Source organism: Sapajus apella, unplaced genomic scaffold, assembly GCF_009761245.1.
Source record: "Sapajus apella isolate SASKATOON/1434 unplaced genomic scaffold, GSC_monkey_1.0 scaffold63, whole genome shotgun sequence".
Classification (NCBI taxonomy): Eukaryota; Metazoa; Chordata; class Mammalia; order Primates; family Cebidae; genus Sapajus; species Sapajus apella.
In genome coordinates this window covers 11,299,162-11,318,606 of record NW_022437003.1, presented here as the reverse complement: position 1 = coordinate 11,318,606, position 19,445 = coordinate 11,299,162, and the positions used below count along the sequence as shown (strand labels likewise).

The 19,445-nt window shown below is 46.9% G+C and overlaps 1 protein-coding gene across 1 annotated transcript in view; it reads left to right on the top strand.

The window, feature by feature from the left end:
* GFOD1 (glucose-fructose oxidoreductase domain containing 1) overlaps nucleotides 1–18,741 on the top strand; it is a 123,229-nt gene extending 104,488 nt beyond the window's left edge. The window contains exon 2 of the mRNA XM_032247671.1: nucleotides 15,299–18,741. Coding sequence (XP_032103562.1) covers nucleotides 15,299–16,218 — 920 coding nt within the window. The 3' untranslated portion in view covers nucleotides 16,219–18,741. The remainder of the gene's footprint in view (nucleotides 1–15,298) is intronic.
* Nucleotides 18,742–19,445: the final 704 nt, after the last annotated feature.

The following is a 19,445-nucleotide window of genomic DNA, read 5'->3' as shown; positions in this document are numbered from 1 at the left end:
GAGCTCTGTTGATAAGACAAATTTCCCAACAATCCATCCTCAGCCTAGTGAGGATGGTAGCATAAACCTATCAAAATATCAGCTTGCAACCGAGAGTGAGGCTTTGTAATTTGGAAAGAGGAGTTTTTTAATCTGCAGCCTTCCATAGCTAGCTAAGCCTTCCTTATTTCCTCGGGGCAGTTAATGTGTGCAGCTAAGTGCTCAGGCAACTTCTGCCCTCCATTTGTCCAGCCTTGACTCCCTGTGGCCACCCCGGTCAGCCAGCAATGCCAAGACAAGTCTCTGCCGTGTGTGTGTGTGTGTGTGTGTGTGTGTGTGTGTGTGTGGCGTAAAATGAACTAGACAGTCGCTGAACTTGACATTCGCTAAGCTGCTCCCGCCAGCACCCCATCGTGATATTCACGTGGGCAGATCTGGAAGCTGCAGTTTTGCATTTTGTTTTCATTCATGAGAGCATCTGCCCAGGGATCCCTGGAAGAGAGCGCTACAGTAAGTGTATCCTTCGGTTTTATTTGTAACTGCATCACTGCATCTCAGTAATAACTTTCTTCTTGTGGCAGGCCTATTCCTTCCAGCAAACTTTCCCATACACTACTCATTTCATACTGTCAGCAGTCTTAACAGAGCTGGCAGATATCAGCTCTGCTTCACAGATGGCTTTCGCACATGGAATGAGGGGCAAAGCCAGACCTAGAACCCACGTAGCTTTCGATTCTGTGTCTTTCCCACCCCCTGTGCTGCCACACACTTTCCTCCCTGCCACCAACTTGTTTTGAATTCGTGCAGCTCTAAGAGCTGACCTGTGTAGTTTTTATTTGGGTCTGTTATTGACTTGAGCAGACATTTATGAGCACTTGTCATGGGTCAGGACAGTTCCTATCTGTCCTTTCATCCTCCAAGCAGCCTTTTGAAGTATATGTTATTACTCAAATTTTATAAGTAAGTGAACTAAGCTTCTTTGGGTCACATGGATTGCAAATGCCAGAGTGAGAATTTCAATCCACGTCCCCTGACCCTCATTTCACTTCCCTGTCTGGCAAATTACACTAGATCTTGGGCTGCTTTATTAACAGGCAGTCACTGCTTCCCCGATGTTCAAATCAATCTTTTCAGAAAGGGGTCCAGAAAGCTTGGAAATCTGCTGTACTCAAGAGGCATTTAAATTGCCAACAACCGAAACTACCTGGTTGATTTTAACAGAAGGGAATTATTTGAAAGGACCTTAGTTTTTCACAGAAATGTATGAGAGGCTGGGGAAGTCAGCTTGGAAAACACAGGAACAAAGAAAGTCTTGGCAGCTGGAACAACAGAACGACAGCCAGATCACACCAGAGAACCCATCTGGCATAGATAGACTTGGTTGCTTGCAATGGTGCTGGTGCTGGGTGTTAGAAACCATCATTGCATCACGGGCACCACAGCCCTAGAAACTAGATGCTGCTACCCCCACTGCCAGCATCTAGTTTCTAGGGCTGTGGTGCCTTCCTCCATTCTCATGTACTAGGCCCAGGTGCTGTCCCTGCTTGGCCAAACCCTGGTGGGTGCCCATGACTTTGCTGCAAAGGCTGCTGGGAAAGCAAACAGCTGGTGTGGCTTCTACAGGGGGAAGCTGTACCTCCCACCAAGTCTTTCGGGTGGGGAATTTCCCAATCACAGCAAGGAGATTCAGGGACTGGGCAGCTCCCCAAAATCACACGTCTCTGCTACCCTTTGTCCCCCAAACACACACAAACACTCCATTATTGCACTGTAAGTTACTTGTCACTTTCTAATATTACCATCTTCCACCACTCCCTGGGCCTTGGCACAGACTGTGTCTACAGTGTGGATCTGGTGCAGGTGAAAGGGCTCTGGGAAGTAGCCTGTTAATCACGTTCACCACCTGCTGTGGGTAGAGCCTTGGAGCTGGTTTGCCTCCTGGCTGCAGAAGGGGTTTATTGCCTCTGTTAGGCCACATCAGCAGCAGGTGAGGTTCTCATAGGCTGATGGTTTCCCTCTGCTTCTGGCTGAAGCAGGAGGATCTCTTGTTTCATGGGGAGGAGGCATGGAGCATTGGGCTGCTTTCCTTTCTTGGGCAGGCTTTGGCCACCCTAAGTGTATCCCTCCAAGGACGTGCGTTCCTAGGCTGTAGGAGGTGGGGTTAGCGTGGTCCCTCAGTAGATTTCCTGCTGGCATCTTCGTTCTTAGAAGCTTAGTATGTGGCATGCCCATCACTGCCTGGTTCCTTTGGCCGAGATGAGAGGTGCCCACTTGCAGAAGGCTGGGGCCCTGGGAGGGCTTCCTTTATTCAGCTGTGAGAATCCCGTAGGAACCTCAGCACTATAGTGGCTGGTTTCCCCAGCCTCTCTCTTTCTTGATAATAATCTTTCAGCTGTCCTGGCTGGTTCACTGCCATGGATATGGAGCGACCATCCCTTTGCCTTCAAAGAGAAGAACCACTGTGTTCTCCCATGCCAAGCCTCTAGCCCTTTTTGCTGTCCAGTTCTTTCCTCTTCAGGCTCTAGACTCTGCCCTCCTTTCACGGCTGTCCCAGATCTTCCCAATACAATGCTGGGGCCTTGCTAGGGGGCAGGGCCTGAGGGATGGTGCTTCCTTTATTCACTCGCCTGGTAGTTCTGATGCTCAGTCATTTCATCTTATTTCCCATTCCACTCATAGCAATTCCCTACGTGAAAAATGGAAAACCAGGGGCTTTGAAACCACAGAACTGAATTTGCACCCTGGATCTGCACATATCTCTGATCTTGGGCAATCAAAATCTCTAAGCCTTAGTTCCCCATTTTCTACAAATGCGAGTGATGGTGTCAGAGCGGTGCTTAAGTGAGCCAGAGGGAAGCCCCTGGGGCCAAGTGGATGCATCAAATGTTAGCTCCTGTTCTCTTCCTTGTGCTCTTTTCTGCCCCAAGACTGAGGCTCTGGCCCTGCCCTGCATCTGTTCCTGTTCCTACTGCTTACAGGGAGCCAGAGTTGAGGGACAAAGTCTCATTGATAGCAAGGAGACTGAAAATAGATATCAAAAACCCTAGGGTACCTCACTGAGCCTTTCTTTTTGATGGAGTAAAAACTACTGAAGGAACACAGAAACAAAGAGAGATTTGGAAGGAATGCAGACATGTATCTGAGGATACTTGAGACTCTGTCTCTGGGGGGGTTTCTAGAGCTTGCAGGCAGGTAACACAATGAGTGGATGGGGCTGGAGGAACTGTGGGAGGTAGAATTCTAAGAGGAATTTTGCCACTTGGTGTTACTTCTGTGATTAGTTCTATGGCAAAAGCAGATCAGATGAGATCCTAATCTAATCATAAGAGCTCTTGAAAGGCGGCAAGTTCTCTCCCGCTGCTGGCGAAAGAAGAAATCCAAGAGCTTACAAGTATGAGAAGGATCCAACTTCCACATACTGTTGGTGGCTTGAAGATGGCAGGGCACATGGCAGGAAAGTGGGCTTCTGTAGAAGCTGACAGCCAGCAAGGAGACGGGGACCTCAGTCCTACAGCCACAAGGAACCAAGTTCAGCCAACAGCCTGAATGAGCTTGAAAGCAGATTCTTCCCCAGAATGATTTTGTGAAGCCCTAGTCAGAGACCCAGCTGAGCCCACCGGGACTTCTCATGTAGAGAACTGAAAAATAGTAAATGGGTATTGTTTTAATTTCCTCAGTTTGTGCTGGTTTGTTACAACATCAATAAAAAACTAATACAGTACAGCAATGCAATAGGGACTGGTGAGGACTGTGGTATACTGGAGATGTACATGCCATCTAACTGTGGAAGCCACTAGTCAGCTACAACTGAGTGTTGTCATATAGGAGGCTCTGCAGAAGGAACCCAGTGTTTCTGGATTTTTGCATTTTTTGAGACCAAAACTTCAGACTGTGTGAAATATCTTGGCTTTAAAAAACAAACCAAAAAAAACATATCTGTTGGGTAAATACACTTGTGATCCCTTCGCTAAAGTACAACCCTCCTTGAATGGAGAATTTCCTGCATTTGTTTTGAGATATTGCCTGAAGTCTCTGGTCTTTCCCATTGTGCACATAGTGAGGATAGTGTTTCTCTTGAAGTACTGACTTGCAATCAACAAGGATATGCTGAGGTTTTGTTGGGGACTACGTGGGGGCTTTGGGAGATGACAGGAGGATCCTAGGCTTTTGGATGTGTGATGAGGATTCATACCATACTTGGGAAGAGAAAGCATAGATTTCTTTATTTCTCAAGAGCCAAGTTGACCACCATTCTAGGCCCCCATCATGTTAGGGTGAGTGGGTAGGAAATGGAACTGTAATTCCAACCAGCAGTCTCACCCAGTCCAATGATTTATGTTTTCTTGTAAGTATCTCAGCCTCTTTTTTTTTTTTTTTTTTTTTTTTTTTTTCTTTTGAGACGGAGTTTCGCTCTTGTTACCCAGGCTGGAGTGCAATGGCGCGATCTCAGCTCACCGCAACCTCCGTCTCCTGGGTTGAAGCAATTCTCCTGCCTCAGCCTACTGAGTAGCTGGGACTACAGGCGTATGCCACCATGCCCAGCTAATTTTTGTATTTTTAGTAGAGACGGGGTTTCACCATGTTGACCAGGATAGTCTCGATCTCTTGACCTCATGATCCACCTGTCTTGGCCTCCCAAAGTGCTGGGATTATAGACGTGAGCCACCACGCACGGCCTCTCAGCCTCTTTTACATGGCTCTGGTGACCCAGTGTTTGGCATTCTACTTTTTCCTCTTCCACTCCAGAAAGTAGCTCTTGAGACCCTCATAAGCCAGGCTTATGAGACCCTGGCTATGTCCCTTGGATCCAGCGGGTACACTCTGAATCCTGGCTTGACCAAATGTGGAATGGTGGTGTAGGAGCAAGAATGGCTGTTATACGCCACTCTCTAGAATAGTGACCCCCGAGGTACAGGGGTTGTCATTTGGCTATTTTGGACCAATATAGCAGGACTCAACTGCTGTCCATTTTCCTCTGTCCCCAAGTCCCTGACCACTGTCACCACTGCATCCAACTTCAAGCCTGTCTTCTCCCATGGGCCCTCTTGCCCTCTTACCACCTCCCTGCCCCCTCCCACTCTGGTCTGTATGTGCCACCAACAGGAAGGGGAGGGCTGCCCCAGGCCTCCCTACGTGGGAAGCTGGCCACCAGCCTGGAAGGTCTCTTGGTCCTGCATACCTACCTGTTGTTTCTAGACCTCTACCCTCAGTCTAGCTTGAGCTGGAAGTAGCGAGCTTGTCTTTACTTTCCTGGGGAATGCCCCTACTGGAAGGAGTTGGCTAGTGACTCCACAGTATCATATCTGCATTCTCAACTGTAGTCTCAAGTATAAGCTGTAGAGATGGAGGTGTGTGGGATTTAGCAGTGAAGTAACTGAAATTGAAAAGTGTTTCAGGAGTAGATGCCCATTTCACATATAATAGTTTCCATCATTAGGTGACCCAAGTGCACAGGAAGCAATCACAAAAATCCCCATGCTGATGGGGGTTCCTGGGCAATAAGAGGGCCCAGGCAACAGGCTTGCATCATGAGGGAAGGTTCACAAAGGTTGGTGGGACAGGGGCTTGGCCTTACAGGTGGGTTGAATGCAGAAAGCACTTGAACAATTAATTCAGTTCAACACCAAGTCCCATCACCATCAGCTGTCCTGACTTCCTTTCATTGGCTATGACCCTCTTTCAGAGCCCACTGATAGCCCCAGAGGCTTTGACACAGGAGCTAAATATGGGTCACTCTGACCCATTTCCATTTCAAGTTTGAAATTAGGATGGAAACTTAATCAAATTGCCCTGGGACTTCAGATGTCACCCTGCTGGACATGGGGCCTCCCGTCCCCACTGCCCTGGTTTCTGAAGCTCGCTGCTGTCAGTTGCACGATTGTTTTCAGAGCCCTCCTTTTGTGCTGTGTGCTGCAGATATTGCACTTACGTGCACAGGCACGTGTAGTCAGCAAGAATGGGAACATGTATCTCTGGGTGACATGGGTACAAAGAACAACCTAGCCAGCCTTAAGACAAGGGTGGTCAGAAGGCAGTAAGAATGCAAAAGTTAAGATCAGACCCAAAGTACAGCTTGATGGGAGGAAAAAATCCTAGCATTCTATAGCACTGTAGGGTGACTGTAATTAGCAACAATTTATTGTATATTTTCAAATAGCTATAAGGAGGATACTGAATATTCCTAATGCAAAGAAATCATAAAGATTTAGATGATTAATATGCTAATTACCTTGATCTGATCACTATACATTATATGTATTGAAACATCACTATATACACTAGAAATATGTATAATTATTATGTATCAACTTAAAAAACTTATTTTTGGCCAGGTATGATGGCTCACGCCTATGATACCAGCACTTTGGGAGGCTGAGACGAGCAGATCACTTGAAGTCATGAGTTCAAGACCAGCCTGGCCAACATGGTGAAACCCTGTCTCTACTAAAAATTAGCCGGGGGTGGTGGCACATGCCTGTAATCCCAGCTACTGGGGAGGCTGAGGCAGGAAAATGGCTTAAATCTGAAAGGCGGAGGTTGCAGTGAGCCGAGATTGCGCTACTGCACTCCAACCTGGGCGACAGAGTGAGACTCTGCCTCAAACAAACAAAAAAACATATTTTTAAAAAGACTAGGCTGGCTTTGTAGCTAGACAATCTGGGTTCAAATTCCAGATTTGACTCTACTACTATTGAGTCATGGAATCAGAGGCAAGTTGCTTACCCCTCAGAGGCTCAGTTTCTACGTCTGTAAGATGGGAACAGGGCAAATACCTGCCTCATGGGGTTGTATAGACTAAAACATGAAAATGCATGCAAAACACCCAGCCTCCTCTGGCACAAGGTAATTATTCAATAAATGACTGTTGTTGCTATTTGAGATTGTGCCATTTGTACTATGAGCAGATCAGACTAGTCTTTTGAGTTGGGAAGTTGTATTTATGTTAAGAACTCTCATGGGGATTGAAAATTGGGGATTTAGTCTCTCCAAAGGGCCTCTCCTTTTTTTTTTTTTTTTTTTTTTTTGAGATGGAGTCTTGCTCTGTTGCCAGGCTGGAGTGCAGTGGTGCTATCTCGGCTCACTGCGACCTCCACCTCCCTGGTTCAAGCCATTCTCCTGCCTCAGCCTCCCAACTACCGGCGCGTGCCACCACGCCCAGCTGATTTTTGTATTTTTTGTAGAGACGAGGTTTCACCATGTTGGCCAGAATGGTCTCCATCTCCTGACCTCGTGATCCGCCCAGCTTGGCCTCCCAAAGTGCTGGGATTACAGGCATGAGACACCATGCTTGGCCCGGCATCTCTTAATGTGTACGGGCCAGAGGGAAAAGTGGGATTTAGACAAGTCAGCCTCTACTTCTCTTGCAGTTTCTAAGCTCAAAAAAACAAAACGAAAAACAAACCTCTGTGTATGTGTGTGGTGGGGGGTGGTGTGTGCGTGGGTGTGTTGGGAGAGCAGGAAGGAGATTCGCAGAAATAAAAGAGGAAAAGGAGCTGCGCTCAATGATGTTGCAGTGAGTGAGTGAGAGAGTGAAAGTGACTAAATGTCCCATGTCTTGGTACAGGGATGGAGGAATTATAAATAGCCCTGTCTGTTCATATGCTTAGTTCTGTTGAAACCAGAGATTTGTCTTTGACCTACCTTCTTTCTTCTTCTTTAAACTCCAATTCTGCTTAATCTTTCTTGAATCGCGGATTATTTTATGATTCTAGTGAACCTCTCTCAGATAACTGCACATCAGGGTATACACACACAGTTTTTGTAAACAGTCTAGTATTAGCAGTTTCCCAGATTCCACATTAAACACCATTAATCTTATTTTAGACCATTTTTTATACCATACCCAAACTTCTGAATCATGAATAGGCAAGCTCCTATGCGTGCTTCAGAGCCCAGCTCAAATGTTCCCTCTCCAGCAAAACTTTCTTCCATGCCCAAATCAGCTGGGCAGCCCTTCCTTCATGCTTTCATTGACCCTTTCTGAGATCAGCATCCCATAATCATGCCTTTCCTGATTGGTCTCCCCTACTAGACTGTGAGCTCTCCTTTATCTTTCTCACTCACTTTTTGGACCCAGTGCCTAGCACAGAAATGTTGCAGGAACAGAGTATAAATGAAAATAATGAGTTTCCTACTTGAAATGCAAAGCAAGCCATCTCTACCTTCTGCAAATTCAAGGAAAAAATAGGAAGCTGTATCTGATGGGACTTCTTTCGGGGGCTCTGCCAATCTGCTGGGACAGCTGCACGCCAGCCTGCAGAACTAGCATCCATTTTTGCTTCAAGAAGATAAGGGGCTGTCAACACAAGTGGAATGATGGGGAGGAACCGGTGGGAAGGTAGCATTGCCTCAGAGATTTCCACCATGATTAGATCAGGGAGTGTGTCATTGGAAATGTGCTCGTGGGGAGGTTGCTTGAGGTTCCAGGCTTATTATGTTAGGGAACAGCCCTGGTCCCTGGGTGGCGAGGTGTCAGCCATCCTCCAGGTTCCGAGGGATAACTTCCCTGATGAAAGGCAGCAAACGTTACCTGCTCTGCAGGACAGCAGAGCTCCATCTTTCCCTCGAAGTGTGAATGTGAAGCCCCTGGGCCAGGCTCCCGGGGGCACCCTATGGATCAAGCGTCAGCCCCACCAAAGCTCTGGTCTGTCCTGAGATAGGAGCAGAGACTCGGCCACAGCTTGGAGACCCTGAGCTTGGAGGATATAAGGGGAGCAGCTGCCTGAAGAGCTTTAGGGTCTCTGGGCTGGAAACGCTTCCCGGTAGCACAGATTTCTCAGAAGGGCCATGGATATTTTGGCTCAGTTAGAGGACACACTCAGCAGGCTTCAGAGGAAGCCGATTTTCCATTTCCCCAAGAGGGATCTGAGGAGGACAGTAAAACTCCTTCTGAAATTATTTAACTTAAAAGCTGATGAAGAGCAGGCACACTGCCTTGCCTCTAGCACTTTCACCTGCCAGAAGTTTCCCACGGATTTCATTGTGTTCTTAACTGCGGCACAGTGACATAGGCGGGAAGTATCAACCCCACCATTTAAGGACAGATGGCTTTGCTTTATTTGCTGCTGAGAGGATCTTGTCTTAAAAAAATATAGTTGGTCTAAGCCCCAAAGCCCCCCAAAAGACCCAGCTTTAGCTCTCTGTCCTCACACAAAGGGGAGCCCGGTCTTTGTGGAGTGAGTTATGAAGGCCTCCCCAGAAGACACAGGCCAGATACCCCGTGTGCCTCGGCCACTCACCTGTATCACACTCCATCATATTGACAAATGGCAACCCTCCAAGACAGCCATTTCCGGATGCAAGGACAGGACCCTCGGTGGGGTGAGCTGAGCAAGAAGCCGTAGCATGATGGCTCACAGTCCTGGGTGAATGCAGCTGGGTCACCATCATTCATCCTGCCCGGGTATGTGCAGAAAACCTCTCCCATTCCTCTACCGTAGTTGTGAGCACCAGAGAACTTTGCCAAACCTCTCCCACCACTCAGGAAATGTTTGGGGCCTGGCAAAACACAAAACATACTTTCTCAGGCACTTCTTGTTTTCATATTTTCCATTCTTCACTGCCTGTTAATCTGGAGTGAAACAGAGTCCATATGTTCTGAGTCCCTTTGCCTAATTCTCAGCGGAATGACTTTTTCCTCTAACATTGTTCGAAGTCCCAAAGTTTTTGATATTTTGCCTTAGAAAGAGGGCACCACATTTTGCCACAGTGGATGTAAACCTGAGACCTAAAGAACGTGTGTTGTCTTGGTGTTCCCGGAGGCGTGTGGATGCAGCATGGGACAAGTGGCTCCCTCATCCTTTCAGGGAAATTGTCCACCCAGGAGCAAGAAAGAGCAGACTGCCTCCTTAGCCTATGCAGAGTGAGCTAGGGCAGTATTCTTTTCTCATGGCAAGAGGGGGTTCATGACTGAACCCCTCATTTTCTGTCTCCCTATTAGAATCGACTTACCCTCATGTCAAAGAAATGGCATAGCCACGTCCTTAGGGAAGAGTGCAGGACGGCCTCTACTTATTTCCTACATTAAACAGAGAGAGAGTACTTTTAGGAGCCATTTTGATGCTTTCTCTGGGGTGGAAAGAACGGCACTACACTAAGACAGATGATTGTCATGAGGACATCAAAGAAAGACCTCTAGTATTTGCTGGAAAGCCGAGCCCAAAGCCCAGGCTGACAGGCCGTTTGCAAAGAGATATCTGTATGCTTTCTTCAGGAGAAATCCCAGCATACAGTGAGCAGCGTCTGACACACCCAGGATTGTGGGGTATGTCAACCACACACTCAGACAATACAAGTTCCCTTTACATTGCATGTGATTTTAGGGATGAGGGGAATGCTCTGTGCCTCACTAATCCACATACACACAAACTCACACACACACACACACACACACACACAGGCACACACACACGAGTGTCTGATGACTAGAAGTCTATACTTAGAATTGTGCTTCATTAGCAAGAACCTTTTGATAGGGAAGATTTGGGTGGGAAAAGAATCTGAGGATCTTGGAAGTCCCAGAGTGGGCTTTACAGAAGCCCCTCGAGAGGGGTCGGGTAAGGAAAGACTGTCCAGAATGCAGAGAAAACAATCTTTGCTCAGCAGTTTGTGAAGGGTCTGCTGGCTATACATTTTGGGTTCCTTTTAGAACTGGAAGCATTATCTTATTTTTAACAATATGTCCCAAAGACTTCAAGAAGTTATTGTACAATGTATGATGATGCCTGAGCCTCAGAACCAGAGGGGATCCGTGCATGGGCTTCAGGTTGGGGCAGAGTTTTGTGCATCTGTCTGAGTTGCAGGTTTTGGAGAGAGAGTGTCCACAGCTTTCACTAAGAATCATAAAGCGGTCTTGAGCAACTGGAGCAAGAAGACCTGGCAACAGCCCCTCTGAAGCGTTCAAGGTTCAGGGTCAGCAGAGCCTTCTACCAGCTGTCCGGGTCTTAGGAACTGGGGTGGGTCCATGAGAACTTGGACCTGCCAGCTCACCTAGACCTTGGAGGGCCCTTTTCCCATCATTGTGAGTGCTATCCTTCAAAGGTCTTCCTGTCTCTTTGTGGATTTTTTTAATTAGAATTTTTTTCTGACCATAAAATTACAAATTGAGAAAATATGGAAAAATGTAGTGAAGAAAATAAAGCCAACCATAATCCTACAAATCCAACCAATCCTACTCATCAGAGTTAACCTCCTAGGGATTTTCTTTTTCTTTTGTCATTTTAAAGAGGATTGAGATCATATATATCTATGAATGGAGCCTTTTCATTTAACATTACATCATAATCATCTTACTTGCCATTGAAAGGTCTTCATAAGCATCATTTTCTATGGCTACACAATATTCCATTATATGGCTATAGACTGCTGACTTACTCCTTTTTCTGTCGAGCATTTGCATTGTTCGCAGTTGTTTTGTTTTTTGTTTTGAGACAGGGTCTTACTGTCACCTAGGCTGGAGTGCAGTGGCACAATCGTAGTTCACTGTAGCCTTAAACTCCTGGGCTTAAGTGATCCACCACCTCAGCCTACCAAGAAGCTGGGACTACAGGGATGCATCACCAAGCCTGGCTCTTTTTTTTTTTTTTTTTTAAGAAGTGGGGTCTTGCTATGTTGCCCAGACTTGTCTCAAACTCCTGTCCTCAAGTGATCTTCCCAAAACTCTGAGATTATGGGTGTGAGCCACTGCATCCAGCCTCTGTTCCCAGTTTTTTGCTTTGATAAATAATGCAGTCAGAACTATCTTTGGGCAAGAAGTCGGGCTTGCATTTTGGATTATTTCTTTATGATAAATTCCTAGAAGTCTTGTTTGACTTTTGAAGATACTGTGTGTTAAGATGTTGCTGAGACCCATCTGTAAAGCGTGAATGAGACTGTGGGCAAAGAGGTGGGGCCAGGCAACAGGGCTTGCTGGGTTCCTGCTGCACATCGGATGTACCACAAGGTGCTGTGGGTATTAATGGAGAGTTAAACAATTAAAAGACCCAGCCCTATCCTCGAGGCCCTTACTGTATAATGTGGAACTATTTCATACATATTAGGTTGGTGCAAAAGTAACTGTGGTTTTAGCATTAAAAAGAGGGCACCATAATTACTTTTAATGGCAAAACCGCAATGACCTTTGCACCAACCTAATAAATCGCCTAAAGAAAGACATGTCCGTATCTCAGATCCCCGGGGAATCTACACGTGAGTCTCAGGATGGAGTTGCATTTTTGTGTATCATGTCATGTTCATGTTACATTTTCTGGGGCTTCATCAGAATCTTTTTATCTATGGAGCTGCAAAGAGGTTGATCTCCTGACCTCGTGATCCACCTGCCTCAGCCTCCCAAAGTGCTGGGATTCCAGGCATGAGCCACTGCGCCTGGCCTAAAAAACTTTTCTTAATACCATTAATATGACCAATAGAGCACACTGAGGAGATGGCAGTCAGTGTCCTCCTTTTGGGGTCTTAAGATAGGGTGTAGCAGAGGCCAGAGCCTTCACCCAACGGGTGTGAGGCAGATTTGTCACCTGTCCCTGCAGTCACTCCCTTTACATATAAATCTGTTCCTGGTAGCATAAGCCAGTGTTACACGAGCCTTATGCCTACAAGATCATATTGTCAGAACATAATGTTACACAGGTGTGTGGCCCTTTCAGTGATACAAACCAATGTCACTTCATCTCTCTGCCAGAGCATCAGTCCTCACCTGGTTGCAAAGCATTAAATGAGCTTCTCACTGCTATTTCACGGCCATGAGGGGGACCAGCCCAGCTCTGCCAACAGAGAAGAAAAGGCAAGGAGGTGTGATCATTCTGTAGGCTTTTTGCTCAGGGCCAGAACCAGATGTGCACGTGGAAACTGACAGCCATCGTTTGTATTTCCTTTCTCCAATCTGCACTGACGAGTTTGGATTTGGCTAGCTCTTCCAATGGGAAAATGAGAAAGCCACGTGCCAGGCTGTGGCCCTGGACAGACATCTGCAATTGCTCGATTTTTACAAAACCCCATCTTAGCTCAGCGTGTTGTAATGGTTCGTGGATTTTGTCAATTGAGTGCCTAGTCAGGACAAGTGGGTTAGGGTGGGGTATGTCTCATCGCCCCATTTCCCTTGGAGTCTCTTCTACATCTGTGGCTGGAGTGCCCAGGTCTCCATCAGAGGGTCTGTGGGTGAGCATGCCTCGACCACAGAGACTACCCCAGGATGGGTGCTTTCACTCAGTAGCTCCAAGTCTTTCGCCTAGCGTCTGTTTTATCTGACTTGCTAACAAATCTGTGTAAATCCTTTTTTTTGCCCTCCAGTTGGCTGTTTCTCCAGGTCCAGCTGAGTTGTTTTTCTTCTTCCCTGGCTCTTGGCTTCCATGGAATAAATCCCTTTCTCGTTCCCTGGCACTCTCCTTTGCTTTGATCCTTTGTTTTCTCCAGACCCAGAACTACTTAGTCTCCTAAAAGGGCTCCGAGAGGCATTTTGGTCTTCCTGTAATTTATACACACATTACAGTCATCACGTAAGACTAATTCTTATTTGGCCTGACCTCCACTGGCCAAAAGCAACACACTCCACCCTGAAGCAGATGGGGGTCGGGGAGGAAACAGGCACTGCCAACCCCTCAGATTTAGGCAATATCCGCTTTTTATGGGAAAAGAACAACTTGAAACAAACACTTCTGTGACCACTGCCAGCCCTAATCCAGAATGCAAAATAAACAAGCATGATAATGCTCAAAATACAATCTTGGGGAATTGTGGAGGGTGGAGGGGATCAGGCATTAGTTAAAAGCTTAGACCTCCAAAGGGTATCATTAAGAAATTCTTCACACTTAATCAGACTCACCTTGGCTAGGATTTAAGCTTATGTATTCTGATTCTGTCCAAATAGAAATAGTCTTCTCCTTTCACTATGTCATTTTAAATAATAATACATTTTTACTAAAAATGATATTTTAAATATAAAATATAACAAACCATCATGTAAGATAATTGTAATGGAATATATTTTATATGTAAAAACATTATATTGTATAATTTAATACTACTATCTTTTGTATTTAAATAATATAAAAGCAAAATCTATTTCTGTCTAAAATGTTATAGATTTGTATAAATAAAATATAAAATGAAACATTTTATACTGCCTTAGCAAACATTGCCAAACATTTCTAAAATGTAGGTTACTTAAATATCTTAAAATAAACCTTATTGTTTAAATCAATACCAGACGTTTAACATTGAAATTAAGTAATTCATGGCTTTCTGGGACCAGGACACCTGTAATCCAAGCACTTTGGGACTTAGAGGGTGGGGGGGGTCACTTAAGACCAGGAATTCAAGACCAGCCTGAGCAATATAAGGAGAACCCTGTGTCTTAAAAAAAAATTTAAGAGACCCCTTCTCTTTAAAAAAAAAAAAAAAAAAAAAGGCCAGGCACGATGGCTCATGCCTGTAATCCCAGCACTTTGGGAGGCAAAAGCAGGTAAATCACAAGGTCAAGAGTTTGAGACCAGCCTGACCAACATGGTGAAACAAAATACAAAAATTAGCTGGGTGTGGTGGTAGGTGACTGTATTCTCAGCTACTTGGGAGGCTGAGGCCAGAGAATTGTTTGAACCCAGGAGGCGGAGGTTGCAATGAGCTGAGATCACGCCATCACACTCCAGCCTGAGCAACAGGGCAAGACTTCATCTCAATAAAGAAAGAAAAAAGAAAAAAACAATTAGCTGGGTGTGGTGGCGCCTACAGTCTTAGCTACTCAGGAGGCTGAGGCAGGAGGATTGCTTGAGCCCAGAGGTTTGAGGCTGCAGTGAGCTATGATCACACCACTGCAATGCAGCCTGGGAAACAGTGAGATTCTGCCTCAAAAACAAACAAAAAACAACAAATTAACTAATGCAACATAAATATTTAAAGTAATATTGAAATACATAGAATATCTTCTTTTTCTTTTCTTTATTTTTGAGACAGAATCTTGCTGTTGCCCAGGCTGGAGTGCAGTGGCTGAAACACAGCTCACTGCAGCTTCAACCTCCCCTGCTCAAGTGATTCCTTCACCTCAGCCTCCTGAGAATCTGGGACCACAGGCGTGCCCCACCACACCCGGCCAATTATTATTATTATTATTGTAGAGATGGGATCTCACCATGTGACCCAAGCTGGTCGCCAACTCCTGGGCCCAAGCCCTCCTCCGGCCTCGGCCTCCCAAAGTGCTGGGACGACAGGCATGAGCCACCGCTCCTGGCCTTCTTTTTCTATTAATGTGAAATATTTTAAGACCTGACCCAGGGATGTGCGCTCGGGCATGGTCCCGCCCCGCTGACCGCTGTCTTCCTCCCACCCGCAGGCATCGGCAAGAACGTCATCTGCGACCGCACGGCCACGCCGCTGGACGCCTTCCGCATGACCTCCGCCGCCCACTACTACCCCAAACTCATGAGCATCATGGGCAACGTGCTGCGCTTCCTGCCGGCCTTCGTGCGCATGAAGCAGCTGATCGAGGAGGGCTACGTGGGCGAGCCGCTGGTGTGCGAGGTGCAGGTGCACGGCGGCAGCCTGCTGGGCAAGAAGTACAACTGGAGTTGCGACGACCTGATGGGCGGCGGCGGCCTGCACTCCGTGGGCACCTACATCATCGACCTGCTCACCTTCCTCACCGGCCAGAAGGCCGTCAAGGTCCACGGGCTGCTCAAGACCTTCGTGAAGCAGACGGACCACATCAAGGGCATCCGCCAGATCACCAGCGACGACTTCTGCACCTTCCAGATGGTGCTGGAGGGTGGGGTGTGCTGCACGGTCACCCTCAACTTCAACGTGCCCGGCGAGTTCAAGCAGGACGTCACCGTGGTGGGCTCCGCCGGGCGCCTGCTGGCCGTGGGCACCGACCTGTATGGGCAGCGCAACAGCGCCCCAGAGCAGGAGCTGCTGGTGCAGGACGCCACGCCGGTGAGCAACTCCCTGCTGCCCGAGAAGGCCTTCAGCGACATCCCCTCGCCCTACCTGCGCGGCACCATCAAGATGATGCAGGCGGTGCGCCAGGCCTTCCAGGACCAGGACGACAGGCGCACGTGGGACGGGCGGCCCCTCACCATGGCCGCCACCTTTGACGACTGCCTGTATGCCTTGTGCGTGGTGGACACCATCAAGAGGTCCAGCCAGACGGGCGAGTGGCAGAACATTGCCATCATGACCGAGGAGCCAGAGCTGAGCCCCGCCTACCTGATCAGCGAGGCCATGCGCCGCAGCAGGATGTCCCTCTACTGTTAGCACAGACTGGGGACCTCGGGGACTTGAGCCTTCTGCGGGGGATGTCCACAGAGAGGGAAAGGTGACGGTGGCCATGGGCAACGTGGGGATCGGGGAGATGGAGGGACAGTGTGAATAAATGGCATCTGGGAAGGTAAACTCCAGCCCAAACCAGACTGCTGGTGGGCTGAGCCTGCAGCCTGGAAGCATTCAGGAGGGCCTGCCATTCCCGGGTTGACCCCTGCTGGGTATTTGCACCAGAGTGGTTTGGTTTAGCTGCCTCTGCTGCGCTTTACTGTGACAAGCAAGGAGGGGTTGCTTCCCTCCCTACCTCATCCACCCCTCACACACCTTGACCTCCTGTAAGCCAAGTGGGCCTGCAAGGTCAAGGCAACAGTATCAGATGCAAACTCAGTGCCCGGGACACCCACCACTGGCAGGAGAAGGCTCATTTTCACAGTCTACAGAAGCCTGTTAGGCTGGGGTTGGGGGGTGGGATAGGCTGTTGGGAAAGTTCAGATTCCAGGAAGCTGCTATTTGTTGAATGTAAGGTATCTGAGGGCAAAAGTACTTAGTAGCCAAGTGGCCAGCTTTTGACTGATTGGGCTTCCTCATAGGAAGCACTGAGAGTGTGTCTTCGCACTTGGTTCATTGCCCTTCACCTGGTGGAGAGAGGTCAGAAATAGCAAGCAGAAAGCAGGACTCCCTGAAGCCACAAGGAAAGAGCTCAGATTGCACCAAAACAGGGGGAGCAGAGAATAAAATTGCTTCTTTGATCTTGTCAACAATTTAAAAACTGCAGAGTCACCTTATAACTTTATTTCCAGTAAAGGTGAAATTGAGTGTCACAGGGATTACTGAGGTGTTAAGGTAGCCCTGCCACATGGCTCTCCAGGCAGTGCCAAGAAGCCAGCACAAGTATGGGTTTGACCATAAGCTCAAATGCTGCCCCCAAAGACTGGGGACAGCTGTGTGCCTCAGTGTTGCAGTGTGAATTCCCTAACAAGGTAAAGTAAGACTAGCCAGGGAGGTGTTCGGGGCTCCATTACCCATCTCGCCCACCAAGCTGGCAAGAGCTTTTAGGAGATTCATCCAGCTTTGTGGAAAAAGGAAGACTTCAGTTCCAATCAGAATCCTTTTTTCTTAAAAAAAAAAAAAAAAAAAAAAAATTTTTTTTTCTTAGCTCCAGCATTTGCTTTCAGGATTCCGACACCAGAGAATTTAGGGGTAGGTACTAAACTAAACAAAACAAAAGGACAACAAGGGACATTATTTCTCGTGTTTCTACGGGGCCATACTTAGCATTGAGAAGGCTAATGGTGGAAAAAACATGTTCTTCTAATTGATCTCCTGTGTCTCTTGTCTTTGCACACTCTGCTTACAGAGCTTTTGTTAGAGATGCTGACTGCAGGCTGGAAGCAGGCAGTGCCAAAAGGGAACACAGACACACACAGACACACACACACACACACACACAGAGAGAGATTTGTGAATGCTTGCTACCATCAAATGTCACTGAAATCATTCTTAAAAATTCAGATCTGGTCTTGAAAGAAAGATCAAGTCAAGCACATTCAGAGAACAGGGAATTATCCTTTGTTATCTTTGCTTAATCCTTCACCCCACATAAGACATTTGTCAAGGGTGAACTTGGAAGCCATTCCTCATAAGTCTATGTAGCCTTTGTTCACAGGCTCACTGAAGTCCAACAGGTGTCTTTACATGCAGCTGAGGTTTAGAGTTCTTTTCAGATAGCTGGCATTAGAACTAGAAGGGAATCTAAGAGGCCTGGAGTCCACCCCCAACCTTAGTAGGCAAAATCTGAGAATGAACAGCGCAATCAGTTGCATCCTTCATTGTCCTCCATAGGGTCAAAATACTTTGAAGCCTGGCTACTCATAGATGCAAGTGTGGTGTGTCCAAACACCAGGGGAATGTTGGGCATTTTCTAGTACAGAGAAGTATTGCCTTTCTGGAAAGAGTCACCCTGCTTCATGGGACTTTGCTGCAGCACTGCAGGGTCGGTCAGCTGAAACTCCGTGCCTGGTTCATTTGGTCCCTCACCTGTTGTTGACAGACTTCACGGTCAGCGCTCCTGCTCTTGCAGCTATCAGTCCCAAACTGGAGATTTACTGGAATGGAAGCCTCCCCATAATAGTTTGAACAGACGGCCATGTCATGGACTGTTTTAGTTCTCGTTCTTCTAAATTGCTCTCGGGGAAAGTAGTTTTTGTGGAAACATTGGAATTATTATTTTTTTTTCTAGCTAGCCTGAAGGGCTTTGATTAGAGATGAAGGGAAAGCAAATGAAATGACTCAATGGGTTTCATTTTTCTAAGTCATTCGTAACCTAAATAGGGATATTTCTGGAGTTTCAATTGTATGTTTCTGTACTAAATCATAATACTTGGAAGATCTTTTCCCAAGACTTGGGGTTTGGGAGAGAGGTCCCCACCAAGGCCTCTAAGCTCTGTAATAAATTTTTAGTATCTAAAACAAAAATTCTCATTTGAGGCTGGGTATATAGAAAGAGCATATATTCTTTAAAAGAAGCATGAAAAAATGTTTTAATAAGTGTATTCAAATTTTATCCACCAAAGTGCATGTAGTAGGTAGATGAAGGAACAAGAGAAACAAAAGAGCTAGATAGTTCTTTTTCTTTAAATATAAAAATTATAGCAAATGGGTTTGAGATACTTTTTTTTTTTTTTTTTTTTTTTTTGAGACAGAGTTTTGCTCTTGTTGCCCAGGCTAGAGTACTATGGCGTGATCTCAGCTCACTGCAATCTCTGCCTCCCAGATTCAAGTGATTCTCCTGCCTCAGCCTCCCGAGTAGCTGGGATTACAGGCATGTGCCACCACACCCGGCTAATTTTGTAGTTTTAGTAGAGACGGGGTTTCTCCATCTTGGTCAGGCTGGTCTCGAACTCCCAACCTCAGGTGATCCGCCCACCTCAGCCTCCCAAAGCGCTGGGATTACAGGCGTGAGCCACTGCGCCAGGCTGAGATACTTCTTTAGTGCTCCATTTGCCCTTATCCCATCACATGCAAAGACTTGATTTGGGGTAGCAGGATGAAGCTAAAATCTCTGGCCCTCAACAGCATTCTGCAGAAGGACTTTGTTTCAGCCCAGCACCCTTAATCATGCCCTTAGGGGTTCAGGTACCCTTAGCTGACTTTGACCTAGAACTAACACCCAACAATATTTCGGCTCCTTTCTGCTTTGTTGAATGTGTTTCAAGGGCTTT